General features: G+C 45.4%; 2 protein-coding genes across 2 annotated transcripts; both read left to right on the top strand.

Annotated features, from left to right (window-relative positions):
- The first annotated feature begins 4,650 nt into the window (after window positions 1–4,650).
- On the top strand, window positions 4,651–6,624 carry LOC136357360 (uncharacterized). The gene is made up of 2 exons (XM_066312590.1): window positions 4,651–4,786; window positions 4,978–6,624. Exon 2 carries the CDS (start codon window positions 5,031–5,033, stop codon window positions 6,396–6,398), a length of 1,368 nt encoding a protein of 455 aa, XP_066168687.1. The 5' UTR covers window positions 4,651–4,786; window positions 4,978–5,030; the 3' UTR covers window positions 6,399–6,624.
- A 3,052-nt stretch (window positions 6,625–9,676) lies between these two features.
- Window positions 9,677–11,437, top strand: LOC4342936 (F-box/LRR-repeat protein 13). The gene is made up of 3 exons (XM_015790766.3): window positions 9,677–10,611; window positions 10,698–10,832; window positions 10,952–11,437. Exons 1-3 carry the CDS (start codon window positions 9,718–9,720, stop codon window positions 11,348–11,350), a joined length of 1,428 nt encoding a protein of 475 aa, XP_015646252.1. The 5' UTR covers window positions 9,677–9,717; the 3' UTR covers window positions 11,351–11,437.
- Window positions 11,438–17,198: the final 5,761 nt, after the last annotated feature.

Raw genomic sequence — 17,198 nt, 5'->3', positions numbered from 1 at the left:
TCATGCCAAATCTAGAATGTACAATTTCAATATTTTTGCACATATCAGTGAGTTACGGTTTGAGATTTGACTGCGCATGGGAACAGATGGAGTACGAATTAAACAACAGTGTATCAGAACTCACGAGCTGTAAACGCTTGAGAACATATGTTTTAACGTACAAATAAATACAAATCACTGTTCCTGTAATTTAAGAGTAATATAGAGTTAATCTGACCCTATATACTTGATGGGTGCGTATCGTCACAGTGCCTATGACATTGGGGTAATCTCAGCCTACTGTTTATGTTTGCCATTTGCTCCTAATGGCAGACGATGCGAATCCATAATTGATCCTATATAATTCGTTAGAATTATAACCGCGCAAGTATGGTTCTGATGTGGAAGAGAACAAAAATCAGCTACTACTCTCTTGCCTTGAGCACCCCAAATGGGTGATAAAAGGCAAAATTGGTTATATAGCATGGAAAGAAAAATAGAGGAAAGTACACGGCAGGTCCTTAAAGTTGAAGCGTGGTGTCAGTTAGGTCTATGATCTTGAAAAATCGATATTAAGGTCCTTGATCTTATTTAAGTGAATCATTACGGTCCAAAGCATGTCTGATTAGGTTGACTCACTTACATGGCGGTCCAACGTGGCAACATAATATGTATTTTGCCCCCCTCCCCCTGGCATTTTGCTTCCCCCACGTGGGATCCAACCTCCTCCTTCCCCAACCCCAAATCTTCTTCTCTACCTGCGATTTGATTTGCAAAAAAGAAGAAGGCTTCACTGCTGTCCACACGACCTTGCATCGGCGCCGGCGAGGTGCCCGGAATGGATGATGCGCTGTCATGCCCAATCACTCTGGACCTCATGACCGATCCGGTGACCGTGTCCACCGGCTAGACATACAACCGGGCGTCGATCACCCGGTGGATGAAAGCCGGGTGCCGCACGTAACCAGTCACCGGCGAGAAGCTCAGTACCGCCGACTACCTCGTCCCCAACGCCCGCCGTGCTTTGAGGGATCATTGAGAGGATGCTCCTCATCAACAGCGTCACCCTTCCGGAGCCGAGCGGCGCCGCCGGCGATGGCCACTGCCACGGCGCCGTTGTGAACATGGTCGTGCCGCCACGGGAGCCGTGCGCCTCGCCCGTACATCATCGTGCCGCTCTCGAGGGGGTCGACGGAGGAGCGGAGGAAGGGGACATCGGAGGCAGGGAAGCTGTCAAGCACAACGTGCTCTACCGGGCGTGCCTCGTGGACGCCAACGTCGTGCCCTGGCTGCTATGCCTCCTCTCCTCCACCGCCGTCGCTATGCAGGACAATGTTGTGGCGTCGCTGCTCAACCTCTCGAAGCACCCCGCCAGGCGGATGACCATCGTGGAGGTTGAAGGCGTCGGCCTCGTCGTCAACGTGATCAACATCAGTACCAAGGCCGAGGCGCATCACAACGATCCCGGAGGCGATCCTGACGCTGGTCCAGCTCATCCAGGACGGCGCGTACGGCAGCCGGAAGAATGCCATGGTCAGCTTGTACGGGCTACTCCAGAGCGCGGCCAACCAGGGCAAGGCCATCGCCGCAGGCGCCATGTCTGCCCTCGCCGCCTTGCTCTCCACCGACCGCGATGACCTCGCCGGTCACAGCATTAAGCTATTGGCGAGGAAAGCCGAGCAGCCATTGGGCGCCATGGCCGTCCTCTCACAGCCGGGCCTCATCGCCCACCTCATCGACGCCCTCGCCGCGTTGTCGTCGTCCCGGTTGGCGAATGTGGTCAAACAGCATGACGCGGCAGTACACAAGAAACACCATTAAGCTGTTCATGGAGAACGTCATTGATGTTCTCGTCGCCGGCGTCCAGTCGTAAGCACAGCTCACTCTCCAAGAACGCAATCTCCTCGGAGCAATCTGATCGACCAGCTACTGATCCTTACCCGGCGGAGCACTTGCCTCAAGTCGTCTGCATCTAGCGTGACGCCGTTCTTGAATTGATCCAAGATCGACCGCATACTCCGCGCCGCGCGTTCGACTTCGTTGGCGCCATCGGGCTGCATCACTGCGCACCACGCGAAGTAGGAGCTAGATCAGACGCGGGGGAAGCAAAATACAGGGGGCCAAACTGCAAATATATTGCCACGCTGGACCGCCATGTAAGGTAGTTAATCCGGTCAGATATTCTTTGAACCGCAATGATTCACTTAAACAAGATCACGGACCCTAATATCGATTTTCCAAGATCATAGATCTAAGTGACACCACGCTCCAACTTTAAGGACCGGTCACGTATTTTACTAAAAAAAATAGATACAAGCGGTGTCTAGTGTACGTCTTGTGGAAGGTACGGAAGAGGTGACAGAAGGCCACTGACTGGTGGTGTGGCAAAAAGTTCATTGGCCTTTCGCCCATGGTGGACTAGGGATCGATCATCAAAGCTTCAGCTCGTGGACTACCAGTTGCGTGAGCGCGTATGTGGCTACAATGCACATGCTATTTTCAGAGCTTCGGTACATTTGAAGTTGGGTAATGGTGAAACGCTTTTCTTTTGGCAAGATCACTGGATTGATCGCATGACGGCCAGTGAGATTGCCCAAGATCAAATGCAGCTAGTGACTGCGCATTCTTTTCTCTTTGAAAGCTGATAACTTGTTGGAAATTAAAGTCTATATTACCTTCCTCAGCTAGAATCGGAGTCCAACTTCTTACCTCAACCGGATACCAAGGGTACTTCGGCTTATATGTATTGATTTTCCCTCTCTGAGTGTTTTATTATTTTTTTTAAGGGGTATTTCTTTTTTACACGGTCTCTATATCTAACCGGATATATGCATCCATTTCAAATTAGGAACTTAACCTATGAAACAACCCTATCTGAAATTCGCTCCTATGGAGATTTGAATTCAGGACCTTGGGGTGCTTCTTAGATCACTACAATCACTAGACTATATTCCCTTTCGCACTCTCTAAGAGGTTTTGACGGTTGTCTTATCCGATATGGTGCACGCATGACATTATGGTGGTTGTCCATTCGGAAAAATCAATTAAGAAATTAGGGACCCATGTGTAAATTACCATGTTCTTCCTCCACATTTCCATTCTCTCCTCTCTTCCCTCTATTCTCTTGCTGGGCAGTGGTGACCGTCCTCATCGCGTTCCTAGGGTCTCTCTGCAACAGCGGAAGAGGAGCCACAAATCAGGGAGCTCCTCAGTGTCCTCACCAAACCAATGCCCGCTAGGATCTTTGTTGCCGTCGGACTCTTCGCACATGTCGTCATCACCAGGGGCCTCCGCCAATCGGCCACCACCTTGATCGCATGGCTCCGATAAGGATTTCTAACGGTGCTCCGCACATGTTGAGCGGTGTTGCCAGTGGAGTTCCAAGAAAGATAGGCGAGGTAAGAGTATAGCACCACGGGGTGGAATAGGGATGACCTCTATGGGCGTTGATGATTCGGGGGCTGTCAACACAGAGAGTGATTGTGTTGATCGTTGGCATGGGAGTGGCGACACAGCACTGATGGTGAGTGGAGAGTGTGGGGTGACCAACAATGGCGAGAGGAGAACAGGGAAATGTGGATGCTAGGTGGTATAGGTGATAGTACTTAAAAAACGATTTTTCATGACACTTAAGATTTATTTTCACTGGCAGACTTAAAAAATCTCGCTTGTAAAAATTACATAAGACACCGAAAACCAAGCCTCCTCGCCAGTAAAAATCGATTTTCTCTGGTGGTTGGCAGTGCACTAGTGAAAATGAGCTTGCTGTCAACGAAACTTGATTTTCACTAGCCTCATGTCGCTGGTGGTAGCACTGGCCGCCAGCAAAATCTATTTTGGCTGTCAGAAAAATTATTTTTTAAGTAGTGTGATGCAGTGAGGTTATGGGGAGACAACATGACCACGACGGCGACCGACGCAGATGGAAAAAGGAAACCCCATGCACCCTTCCGACATCCTTATCCCTAGACCATAGTAAGGCTGGGTTTTTCTTCGGCCTCCCAGCGCCCTTCCGACATCGTTATCCCTAGACCATAGTAAGGCTGGGTTTTTCTTCGGCCTCCCAGCTGCGCTGCTGGTAGCTCCCAAATCCGGATGAAAGAGGGAAGAAGATAAAAGGAGTGTTCTACTGATAGGTGGGTCCTACTGAAGCTTCATCGGATGAAACCACCACCACTCCAAGGGCAAAATGAACCGTTACTGGCTCTTATCTTTTGCGCTTTAGCTTATAAGTTGCTATCAAAATTTAGATCTTAAAACTAAAATTTAAATTTGAGGTTCTTTATTCTTAGTTGTTTATTCTCCAACATTAACTTTTAGATCTCTTTGGACACATAAAAGTTTATCTATAAATTTTTTTTTCTGATAAGCCGTATGACTTATAGTTAGCATATAGCAAACCGATGGAAGCTATAGTACTAGTATTTAGCTTTGTGGTTGAGGGAGGAAAAGCTGACTCAGGCTGTTAAGGCGGGTAATGTAGACTTTTCTTGTTTGATCGATCTTTTCATTCTATGGACCGTAGTCACTGACCTCTCCAAGATGGCAAGAATAGTGTTAGGCCGTAGCAGCAAGGAAGCCTCTATGTTAACGTTGCCGATGGCAACCATTTCCGTTTATTAATTAGTGAACGCGACGAGAGAGAAGTGGGCACCTGGATCAATCTCTATCAAAAAAGGAAGAAAAATAATCCCACTTTAATTTCCTCTCTGTTTGCCAATATTTAATTTGCCCACGGCCGTGCTCTATCTATGTGTTTTTCAACTTTCAGCTCTATGCATTGCTCATGAACTACTGCACCTCGAAGGTGAGAATAATGATCGATGTACCAATTATTGGCTCGCTAGCTATAAACTAATTTAATCTTGTTCTGTATGTATATATATATATATATATATATATATATATATATATATATATATATATATATATATATATATATATATATATATAAAAGTCAGGTTATGTTAATCTTTTTCTGTATATATATTTTTCCAGTGAGGATCGAATTATCACGCTAGCTATGCGACACCTCTTGTTTTAGTTTTCTCATGGCAGAAGCAGTTGCATCAGCCGTTGTCCAGGAAACCGTCAGCGGAGTCTTCTCCTACCTATCCAGCAACCGGACAGAGAAGGCATCCAAAAGGCACAACATGGAGAGGCTGGAGATGGCGCACAGTGAGTTGGACCTCGCGCTCGAGAGATCCTCGAAGCTGCCCATCACAGATGCATCCTTGCTCCGTCAGAGGAAGATCTACAAGCGCGCCTACGACGAGTGTGGCGATGTGCTGCACAGATGCAAGCTTCAAATTCTCGAGGGGGAAGACAGCCACATGGTAAAAGGGGGTTTTACCAAGCGGATTTTCCGTGCTGTGAAGTCGTCCATCTCTTCTTTGATTGGCATGGACAAAGACGAGGCGAGCTATTCTGATGATGCGGTCCGGAGGTTCGAGTGGTTTGCAGACAAGGCCGGCAAATTCGTGAGAGATGTGGAGACTGGATGCTCGCTTGCGCACTACCGTTTTTTCAGCCCTCTCATCAAGCATCTCCTCGAAGGCAAAAGGCTCTGCTATGAACTGGTGCAAAGAAGCCAAACACTTCGCCTTGAAATAGACCCTGTGCGTTCGAAAGAGCGTGGTGTGGAGGCAGAGATACGTCTTTGTAACGATAATGTCACAATGCTAACAAGAAGTTTCAATCTAAGGCTGATACTACGTCTCTCTGAGAGCACGGACATAGTGGGGATCATCATCAGCTGCTTACAGTCATTTGGACCGCATTTCAAGTCTTTGGTTGAAAATGCAAAGAATACAGTTGCCGAGCTACCTACACAAGATGTTCTCAACTCGTCAGCTAGAATTTTCTTTGCTCTGCCATCCGACACATTGTATGAAGGTTCCGCTACAACTTATCGGCCTGATCCACTATGTTGCAGAACACATGGGCATGGCGTTGGCTCGTTGGAGTTATCGTATCGATTTCCTGAGCAAGTTTCCAATGTTCATTTTAACGGTTATGTCGTGGCATCTGACTGCAACTATAGGTCGGCTAACTCAACTAATGAAGTTATTGATAGAAACATCATGAGAGATTGGCCGCCTCTGCAGTTGACAATTGCTTTTGCGCCTCATCAGCCGCACCATGAAGATGTGCAGGGAAGTTATGAGATAATTGGAGGAAACAACGAACGCATTGATACTAGCATGCATCAGATGGAGGAGATGGTAGTATCCAAGGCAATCGGTTGTTTCAACAGTCAGCCCGAGGTGGCTACTTATTCGATCTTCAGTTGGTCAGTGCATGGCTGTGCATATTTTGCTGTCCAAAAATCGATCGTCCCAGTTGCACTTCCGTTGTCACCAAGACCAACCAATAGTACTCCAAGGCCTGAAGAGTTCTCAAGAGAAGAACCTTACTAGGTCCAGGGAGCTGTAAAGGAGGAGAATCTTACTGGTTTTTTTGCAGGGTGAATATTTAGGTTGTTTAGATTTAGTAAGGCCCCAACTAGCCAATAGCCACGACAGTTTTAATTTGTTAATTTAGATCATGTGGCTGATACAAATGTGTGTGCGGCTGTGCGCATGGATACACTGTTTCTGTTATGGTGTACTTCATTTCTCATTTTATAAATTACCTGTTTGCAAGTGCTGAACTGCGCAGATACTATATATGTATGTTTCATGGTGTCATGGGACACCGATAACTTCCCACAAAATCTATTGTAATATGTTGTTTTCTAGTGTTCATATTTGAAGTGATTATATTGAGTGATAGAGGTGATATCAGTAGTTTCTTAGCCCGATGATCCTTCCAGAATTGGAGGAGGATGCACGACATTCTCGTTTGTGGTGCGTAACCATACATCTTAGGTAAATAGATCTACAAAGGTGGGCGGCGGACGGCATGTGGAAATCGTTAGGTGGGCGGTCGTCTTCATGTTGCCCCGATCGATATGGCAGAATTTTTTATGAAATGGATAGATGGACCATTGGTTATTTTGGGATTACGTTGTTTCGGAGCTTACATGCTTGGAATGATGCTATGCTCTTCGAAACTTTTTACGATCGAGATGCCCCCTATCACTGTTGTATCTTTTAGTTTCATGCATCATAGGAGTACATGTCACCGTGGTCCAGGGGATAGCCCTGTAGCGTGGGAGGGGTTAAGTGTAAGTATTAGCGTGGAGTGCCATATCGGCGGCCGTCCACGTTCAAACAGGGAATAGAACTGCTGCGATACGTTAAACCATGAATATAGACGCAAACGTGCAAATAATTTCATAGATCTAAATAAAATTATTTGCATTCACGCTTTTAAAAAATATAATTTCTCTATGATCACCTGGTTACCATAGTTCAAACTTGACATGCATTGGGCCACATCTTCTAGAAAATAGCTTTGGATCCCTCTCATTCCTTGATCTTAATCATATCATATAAATCTATACAATTTATTTTCACTTAGTGTAGTTATTATTATTTTTCTGTGTTGTAGTGCTTTCACGTCATCTGCAATGTTTTACACCGTTTGATTAGTTTTGTACCCGTGGGATCAAATTTGTTGCCCTGCACCAGGCCAACGCCAATACAGCATATGGGCCACTTATCGAGCCCAAAACACTGCCGGCACAACCAAAGGACGTCGTGCACAGAAGTTCATCTGCTAGAACAGCGGAAAGAAGGCAGCTTCCGACTTCCGAGATTCTTTCTAGTGTACTACTCCCTCTTTCAATTTTTAAAACGCGAAATTTTTTTCACATAGGCCAAAAAACGAACGTGGGTGGTTATTTATTCCTAACTTGCCCCTAATTAAACGCATATAGTAGATTGGCATGCAGAACTAGTCTGTTGCTCTTCTCCACGTGGTGCGTGTATTTCAAGGCGAAGTGTTCGGCTTGTGTGTGGTGCGTGTATAGGTCTTGTGTTGCTAAAGTCTTGCTTGGGTGTCCTTCTACATGAGAGATACGGTGGCCCACCAGATCCAGGGTTCACCATACCGCAGTAACCGCGCGGTTACCGTGGTTATCGGATTTACCGCGGGGTACGGTAATGTAAATACCGCGGTAACCTTCTTAAATTCAAATAAATTTAAAAAATAATTTGAATTTTCGATGAATTTTATACGGTTTTGTATGGTTTTTCACGGTTACCGCGCGGTAACCGTGCTTACCACCGGGGCGCGGTAACCCTGGCCCCGGCGGTTTGCGAAACCCTGGCCCAGATCCATAAGGAGATCGAACGGGCTTTAACTGACCCACGATGTAAATAGATCTATTAGATAAATTATTTACGTGATGTATGGTACACTAATGGAGAACTAATCTTTTCCCGTGGTATCCAAAATCACAATTGTCGCTGTTGGATTAAGAACCGGCACTAAAATTGCTCCAAGTCCCTCAAAACATTTTTAATCTGGTTAGTGTTACCAATCGAGACTAAAAATTAATATTTAGTCCCAGTCGGTAACACCAACTCGGACTGAAAAAAAGAAGAAATTTTAGTCTCGGTTGGTAACACCAATCCGAACTAAAAAAGAAGAATTTTTAGTCCCAATTCATAACACCAACCTGAAGTAAAGATATTTTTAGTCCTGATTGGTGTTACTAATTGGTAAAGATGCCTCCAGGGTTAGTTTAAAAGGAAAGCATCTCTATTCAAATTAGATGTGTGTACTAGGTGCAATGGTTACGTGTGTAAGGGCTAAGGTGAGAGATCTTGAGTTCATATTACACATATTTTTCATTTGCTATACAACTTTAGTACCGGTTTTCTCAACCGGGACTAAAGATCTCAAGTTTTAGTCCCGGCATCTCTATTCAAATTAGATGTGTGTAGTAGGTGCGATGGTTACGTGTGTGAGGGCTGAGGTGAGAGATCTTGAGTTCACATTACACATATTTTTCATTTGCTATACAACTTTAGTACCGGTTCTCTCAATCTGGACTAAAGATCTCAAATTTTAGTCCCGATTTGCTCGTCCTGGTTGATACAATCGGGAGTAGAAATAGTTGTAAACTAGGAGTAAAAACCGTTTCTCTAGTAGTGGTTATGAGGATAAAATCAATATAAAGTTAGATTTTTCTGATTAACGTGAAAGTTAATAGAAAGTTCTCAATTATTATAGATTTTACTAATTAACATGAGAGTTACTAGAGAGTTCCAAATTATTATAGATATAGATTTTTTTTTTGCGGAGTTAGATAAGTGCCACTGTAATTTCTCTGCTTTTAGAGTTTCCTATGCATTGAGATTAATATTTTCATGAAAATTTCAATCCTTTCTTGTCAGCATAGTTCTTTCTGAGCTTGCTGTTTAATCAACATGATCCAGAGCTATAACGGGAGATATCATTTCATTTGAGGTTTGGTGAGAAATACGAACAGTAATGGACATGAGCCAGGGCAAAAGTGAATCATTTCATTTGAATTTTTTGCATCTTGGGCATTTTAGCAGGACAATCTCCTCGACGATAAACTGGTTGTTGGTCGGCAGAAGCTTTAATTTTGGCGCGCGCGAACTTCAATTCCATTTCCATTCCCGCTTGATTTTCCCTCCCATTCTTTTCGCCACGATAACTACACCAAAATTAAATGCGATCAATCAGAGCCGTCCATATCTCTGCAACGGCAGCAGATCCACCAAACCCCACACCCTCTCCAAATTTTCAAAACCCCAAAATGCTCTCCGTGTCGTTCCCCATTCCCCACACCCCAAAATCCCTTCTCGCTCGCCGCCGGCGATGGAGGCGGCGGCGGCGGCAGCCAAGAAGCGGAGGTTTGGTCGGTCCACGGGCAAGGGATCGCTGGGTAGTGACGGCCTCGACCACATCAGCTGCCTCCCCGAAGCCATCCTCGGTGAGATCATCTCCCTCCTCCCCACCAAGGACGCCGCCCGCACGCAGGCCGTCTCCCGCCGGTGGCGCCCGCTCTGGCGCTCCACGCCCCTCAACCTCGACGTCGACTCGCTTTCCACCCAGGAGCGCAAGCGCACCATGTTCGTCTCCAGGATCCTCGCCTCCCACCCTGGCCCCGCTCGCCGCTTGTCCCTCCCCTTCTTCCGCCTCCGCGACCGGTACGCCAAGCTGGACGGATGGCTCCGCTCCCCCGCCCTCGCCGACCTCCAGGAGCTCGACTTCAGCTACGACATCGAGGACGAGGAGGCGCTCTACCCGCTGCCGCCGTCCGCGCTGCGGTTCGCTCCCACCCTCCGCGTCGTCGAACTCCGCACATGCCATTTCCCCAACGGAATGGCACCGGCGCTGCATTTCCCACGCCTGGCGCGGCTCACGCTGTACCGCGTCACCATCTCGGAGGACACCCTCCATGGCTTGCTCTCACGCTGCTCTGCATTGGAGAGCCTTTTGCTGGTGGGGAATTTCGGCATTCGTCGCCTTCGCATCAACTCCCCATTTCTCAGGAGCTTAGGCTTCTCTGCTTCTTCTTGGGAAGGATATCGTGATGCCAACTTCCAGGAGGTGGTCATCGAGGACGCTCCATGCCTCGAGAGGCTGATGCCACTTTATCCCAATCATGGTCCGGCGACCATTCGGGTGATCGCGGCGCCTAAACTGGAGGTACTAGGTGTGCTCTCTGATGGCATATCTCAACTCCACCTTGGAACAACATTTTTTCAGGTAGTAAAAGGCTTCATCAATGACAATTCTTCAATGCTGTATGGATGGTGGCTATTATCTTGATATGCCTTGTTTTTCTCCTGCAGAAAATGATTGCTGTCAACCTGACAACCTCGATTCGAACGGTGAAGGTTTTGGTTCTTGATTCAAATGGCCCTAATCTGGATGTAGTTGTTGACTTCCTCAAATGCTTCCCCTGCTTGGAGAGGCTGTATGTTGTAGTGAGTATTTCCATTTTGGTTTCTTTCACTAGATTGATTATAATTTTGTCAAGTATTACATTGCCAAGTGCCAACCGGTTAGCAACTGTTTTGCGATGGTCTCTTCTTTCCTTTTACAGTCTCGCCCACATAAGGTTATCAAGAATATAAGGAGCTATGACCCACTACATCCAATAGAATGCATGGAGCTCCATCTCAGAAAAGTGGTAATAAGATATTATGAAGGCAAGAGGCCAGATGTTGACTTTGCCAAGTTCTTTGTTCTGAATGCAAAAGTGCTAAGAGAAATGGATTTCTGTAGCCCTAGCAATCGCAATCTGAAATGGCAGGATAACCAACACAGGCGCCTTTCATTGGAAAATAAGGCTTCTCAAGTTGCTCAATTTACATTTAAAACTACCTCTAGGACTAGGAATGAGTTGACTAGGAACAGGCATACACATGAATTGTCAATGTCTGATCCTTTTGATTTCTCTTCATGTCTATGCTCTTCATGTCGATTCTTCTTCCAGTTATGATGTGCTTACAGATGTCTTATATCCTGTTCAAATACTAGCATATTTTGTACCTGCTCTTATTTGTATCTTAAAGTTTCTTTGCAAATATTTAATGTCGGACTGTGTTTGCATGTTATCAAATTATCGACTTACCTATATTTAAAGCTTCAACCTGGTATGTTTCTACAACTAATACATTCCCTGACTATGGAAGTCCTATTTTCTCATGTTTATATTATTACCACCCTTGCATTGTTCGTTACTTTTCGTCTACTGAAATAAATTAAAACCATATGTACCATTAAGCTGTATGTGGAAAATAGTTTGGCGGATATAGAGTTGCTTGACCATCATTTTCAGATGTACTTAATGCACACAAATCTATTTGAATTATTCTAGTGTTAATGTCATTCATGGATGCTTTTCGGTTTTACAGATTACCAACCTGATTTCGTGTCTGAACTGATTAATAAGCATAAGATCAAATAAATGGTTATTGATGTATTTATATTATTTTGATTTGATGCTTACAGAAGGTCAAAATACCTTAGATGCTTGGAGAAGGTAAACCTGTAGTTTAATCCATCCTTGTTTAGACACCATTTTAAGGCTTTCTAGAATGAGGAAAACATGGCACTACTTTCTTGCAATCTGTGTTGTGATGTATTTGTATGATCGCCTGCACAATGGGTGTTTGATATTTGACAAGTGACAACTAAGTTGGTGTAGTATGGGAATTAGTGTTAGTATACAGTTTCGGAGTTAGAAAAGGCAGCACTAATTTTTCCTTCTAGCTTTTAAAACAATTTTCATGTAATATGACTGAACAACATTCTTGCAATATGACTAGTAATACCAACTTCCTAGGGCCAGTTTGGGGAGCTTAAAATTCTGAGAAGCAGCTGCTGAGAAGCTAGCTGGTGAGAATCTTCTGTCTTCTAGTTCATTTTTCAGATTCTACAACTACAGATTCTCCGAATTTGGGTAAAAAGCTGGATTGTTTGGGGGGAGCTTCTAGCAACTGAAGATTCTAGGAGAAGCTGCAGCTGCTAGAAGCTCCCCCAAACAGGCTCTTAGTTACTTTTGTGAAAAAATGGTACCATGGTGTACGACTGCCTTCAGTAGTTCGATGGAAACAATATCTTTTATGTTCTTTAAACCGTGCAGTGCAGTATGTTGTGCGAAAAATCGCTAATTCTTTTTCTTCGTGTTTTTCAAACTCACTGCTAGAAAAAGCATTTTTTTGATGTGGGGGTATTTTTTTCGCAGGCGGCGCAGGCGGACATGACCTTTGGAATCAAATGACCGCCTATAAAAATATAAATTGTGGTGAAGTTCGCTGTCCGTCTGCGAAAATCTATTTTCGCAGGCGGACCACTTAAGCTACGCCTGCAAAAATCATTTTCGCAGGCGGATCACTTAAGCGGTCCGCCTGCAAAAATTGTACCTACCAAAAAAATGCATATCCTTATCTCCTCCCACCCCTTCCCACCACTCATTTTTCTCTCTCCCTCAACACTTCTCTCACCGTCCTCTCCCCTCCCCTCACCTCTCCTCCTCAACCCGGCCGCCGGCCGAAGGTGGCGGTGGCAACGTGTGCTCCCGGCGGCGGTGGTGGCGGTGGCAACGGCGGGCGATGGCGGCGGAGGGCGGCAGCGGCGAGGAGGGTTGAGGCGGTGTAGCTCCAAGCCCCTCCCTCCTAGATCTGGCCGGAGGGGGGCGGTGGGAGCGGTGGTCGGCGGCTCCCGGCCCCTCCCTCCTAGATCTGGCCGGAGGGGGGCGGGGGGAGGGCAGTAGCCGACGGAGCTCCCCTCCCTCTCTCATCAGATATGGCGGCGGCGGCGGCTCTCGGCCCCTCTCTCCGAGATCTGGCCACAGGGGAGCGGGGGGAGGGCGATGGCCGGTGGTGCGGACGACGGTGGGGCGTGATCGTGTGGCGGCGATGGCATGGCGCGACCGTGAGGCAGCGGCGGCGGACGACGGCTCCCGGCCCCTCCCTCCCTCCCGGCGGCGGCGGGCCACGTCGTGAGGTAGTGGCGGCAGATGATGGCTCCCGGCCCCTCCCTCCCTCCCGGCGATGTGGGAGTTTTTGCCGATGAAGATGGATGAGCTATATGTATAAAGTGATTTTAGGAATGATTTTACATGTGATTTTGTTTGCTTTCTTTGCTTGAATTGATTCTTGTGAAACTGAAATATGGCTGGCGCGTGTGAAACTGAATTTTGGATGAACTTCTCTGTTGCTTCTCTGTTGAGTTTGGATTCACTGGATTGGATGAGGAATGGGTGGGAACTGGAAGCTACTGCTGGAAACGGCGGTGGCTGCCCATTTTTTTAGCGCTAGAAGCTATTTTCGCAGGCGGATCAGTTACACGCCTGCGAAAATCAACTATTTTTACCGTCGTTGAGTTGCAGGCGGACCGCTTGCCCGCCTGCGAAATGGTGTTTGGTCCACCTGGGAAAACACTTTTTCCAGTAGTGACTAATGTTGTTGAGTTCTCCAACTCTAGTATCATTATCTAAATAAAAAATAAATCCCTTGTTATAACTTAAACTATTTGTTTTAGAAGTATTACTCTTCTGGTTTGATTGCCGAATTTTTTATTTGTAATAATTAATAGTTTGCAAATTAAATAATTAGTAATTGGTAAGTGAGAATTAGGAAAAATAGGATGGACGCTGTTTATAGTTGCGTCCAGATGTGGACACTGAGACGAACAGCGTCCAGTTGTGGACGCTTTGCAAAACGGCGTCTAGGCTAGTTACTGCATGGGCCGTTCCAATATACTGAAACTGCGAAACGATCAAGGCGCAGACGACGCTCGATCGGGAGACATCGCCGCCATCCACCTCACCCTGGGCGTCGTCTGTTCACCAACATGCCCGGGACGCGAGGACGACGTCTGTGAGTCTGTCTCGATGCCCAGAGGCTGCACGCGCTGCCGTTCGATTGTCCACCCGGGATCCGGGGAAAGGGAAACCACCAGTCTGCCTTGACTTTCGTTTTAGCTGCCGCCATCCTCTACGAGACCACCAAGAGTCCAAGACAGATTGATTAGTATAGTTTGATTCACTCGTGAGATTTGCACAATAGCAGAGAAACTCGATTAATTTTAATTTATGCAAGCTTGTTATTACATTAGTAGTATTTCCTAGCACAATACATATTTACATTCAGGTGTGTTGAACATTCGTCGAACAAATATACTAGTAGCTGGCTCGGTGTCTGCCTTTCAGATTATAGTATACTGACATATATACTCCTTCGATGATGAACATCCGACGATGATTAATGTCCTCAACTCCTGATTCGTCTTCTCTTTCGCAAGGGAGCAGCTTTGCTATATATATAATGTCGATCAGATTTATCACAACAGAGGCCGACATGGTAGCGATGCCGAGGGCTAAGCCACTCCCAGGATGATGGCGTCGAGGGCAAAGCGAATGGAAGAGCCGAGGCTTTCAACACTCACAACGTCGTGCCTGCGATCGGCTAGGGCGAAGGCTGTGTGGAAGTTCCGGCATTGGCCAGCGCTACGCAAAGTTACGACGTGTGTCAGTCAGTGTGTGGGCGCTGGGCACTGGGCCGCACTAGGAAGGTGGACGTGGCCTCGAACAGCGTCCAGAGCTGGACGCTGATCGGAAGGGTGTCCACAGCTGGATGCTGTTTGCGTCAGCGTCGGTCTTATTCACTCCATCTATTTTTGATAGGTATATTTTAAAATCTAAAAAAATTGTTTTTATAGGCATATTTCAATCCAACAACCTATCATCTTAATGACTTTCTTGGATTTAATGCGTGACTCTCCATTCTTCCACACAAGATTGGCTATATAGGCATCGAGAAATGTAAATATTAATGAATCGTTTGTTTACAATGAATAACTAGTAGCATGTTTAAATGGATGATAAGTAGAATTACTTATCCTTGGTCTGTGTGCCAAGATGAAATATGACTATAAAAAATAGATAGAGGGATTATTTTTCAAAGCAGGAGCATTGATTTACTAATTATTTAATTCAAAAACTATTATTTATTATAAATAAAAAATTCGGGTTTGATTAGGTTGGTGTTTCAAATACAGTAGTGCAGTCATAACATAACATGACATCAGGCAAAATACAGTTACCTTTTCAGCACAAAGTACTGTATTGTATTCGTCTGCATACAACTCCAGCTACGTATCTCTTCACGTTCTCTGCTTGTCCTCTATAAGAATATGAACGCTATGCCCTGTAAAAGGAAATTTGTTTTGTTTCATGGAACTAGTGTTGCCATAGATACTTGCTCATCACGCTTTTTTTTTGCTGCCACGAATATGTATACAAATTCAATACTCCTTAATTTTGGGACTAGGTGGATGATTCCATTTATCCATTTGGTTCGTGGGATAGGTCGATCCTAATTCTTTCTTTGGTACGTGGGATGGAGGAATGGGATGGACTATGTTTGCATCTTCATCCGTTCCCGGTGACGTGCTTGAAGGCGGTGACCAACGGTTGAGGGAGAGACGACTGGCAGGCGGAGGAGCACATGACCGAAGATGAAAGGAGGCGAGCCGCGACGGCTATTGGCAGCGGGTGGAGGAGCTTTGCGAGTAGCGGCGATTGGAAAGGAGCGCACGCTGCACAAGCAACGACGAGCAAAAGGGAGCTCGTGAGCAGCAGTGGGCGGATATCCTCTCGAGGAGTCTAGAATTCACTCCCCTACTTGTATCTCGAATTCTCAACTTTCTGTGTGCTCTTTATTTATGTTGAATGGCTGAATAGCCGATTAGATGAATTCGAGCTGATAAAAGAATGAATAAACTATTATAAAAAAATGAAAAATGGATTTAGGATGAAAATTTAATAGATTCATTTATAGAGGTTTTTTTAAAAAAAACACGGTTTATGAGGTCATAAATTTTGCATTATATTTTTTTATTAGATAGCAGACACACGTGTATATACCACTACACACGCAACACCATAGTCACATATCCACGAATGTGTCCCTAACTATATTCACAACCCACAAATACACTCCCATAGCATATGTTCTACGAGATGGAAACTAGTGACACATCTCTAATCTTAGTAAAATTCTATTGAAAATCCACTTATACGTGCGTAACACTAGAATTTAAACCCTAATAGGTAAAGTGGTACACCAATAAATCCACCGCCGCACCACCTATACTTCCCCCACAATTCATATCGTAGCTAACAAATGCTTGTTTGCAAATATTCTCACATGGCATTATTGTACCACATTGTCACCACTCCTCTTTTTTCAGAATTGCACATGAAGAACACCATATCTTTGTCAACAGCTATACTACTACAAGCACTGTGTTGATGCTGATGCCCTGCACGAGCTGTGTGACCGACCGACCGTGGTTGCCGCAAGCGGAAAGAACAGAGGTATAATGCTAGTTTGTTGTTGAGTCTAAAATTCATCCCTAAACCGCAAACCAGATATGATGCATCCCTCGACTCTCAAAAACAGTGCAATAAGGTCCAAATACGGTTTGAACGATGGTTTCGGTTGACATGACGCCAACATAGTATTCATGTAGCACTTTAAGTCATAAAAAATAGTGATATGCACATGTCAGTGAGCGTTCTGTTAACATAAAAAAAATATAAATTCGAGCACTCACTGACATATGGATCCTACTATTTTTTCTAATTTTAAGAGCCATGTCAACACAATATAGATGTCACATCAGCTGAAACCGTCATCCAAACCACCTTGTGATTTAGTTGAGGGACACGTCATTGTTGGTATTATGGTTTGGGAATGAATTTCAGACTCGACGACAAACTGAAGGATCTAAAATGAACTTATTCCGAGGTAGGTAGAATCAGTGACGGACCGGATGGG

This window comes from Oryza sativa, chromosome 7 (genome assembly GCF_034140825.1).
Source record: "Oryza sativa Japonica Group chromosome 7, ASM3414082v1".
NCBI classification, from domain to species: Eukaryota; Viridiplantae; Streptophyta; class Magnoliopsida; order Poales; family Poaceae; genus Oryza; species Oryza sativa.
The sequence above is the reverse complement of the archived record's forward strand: the minus strand, read 5'-3'. Positions and strand labels throughout refer to the sequence as shown.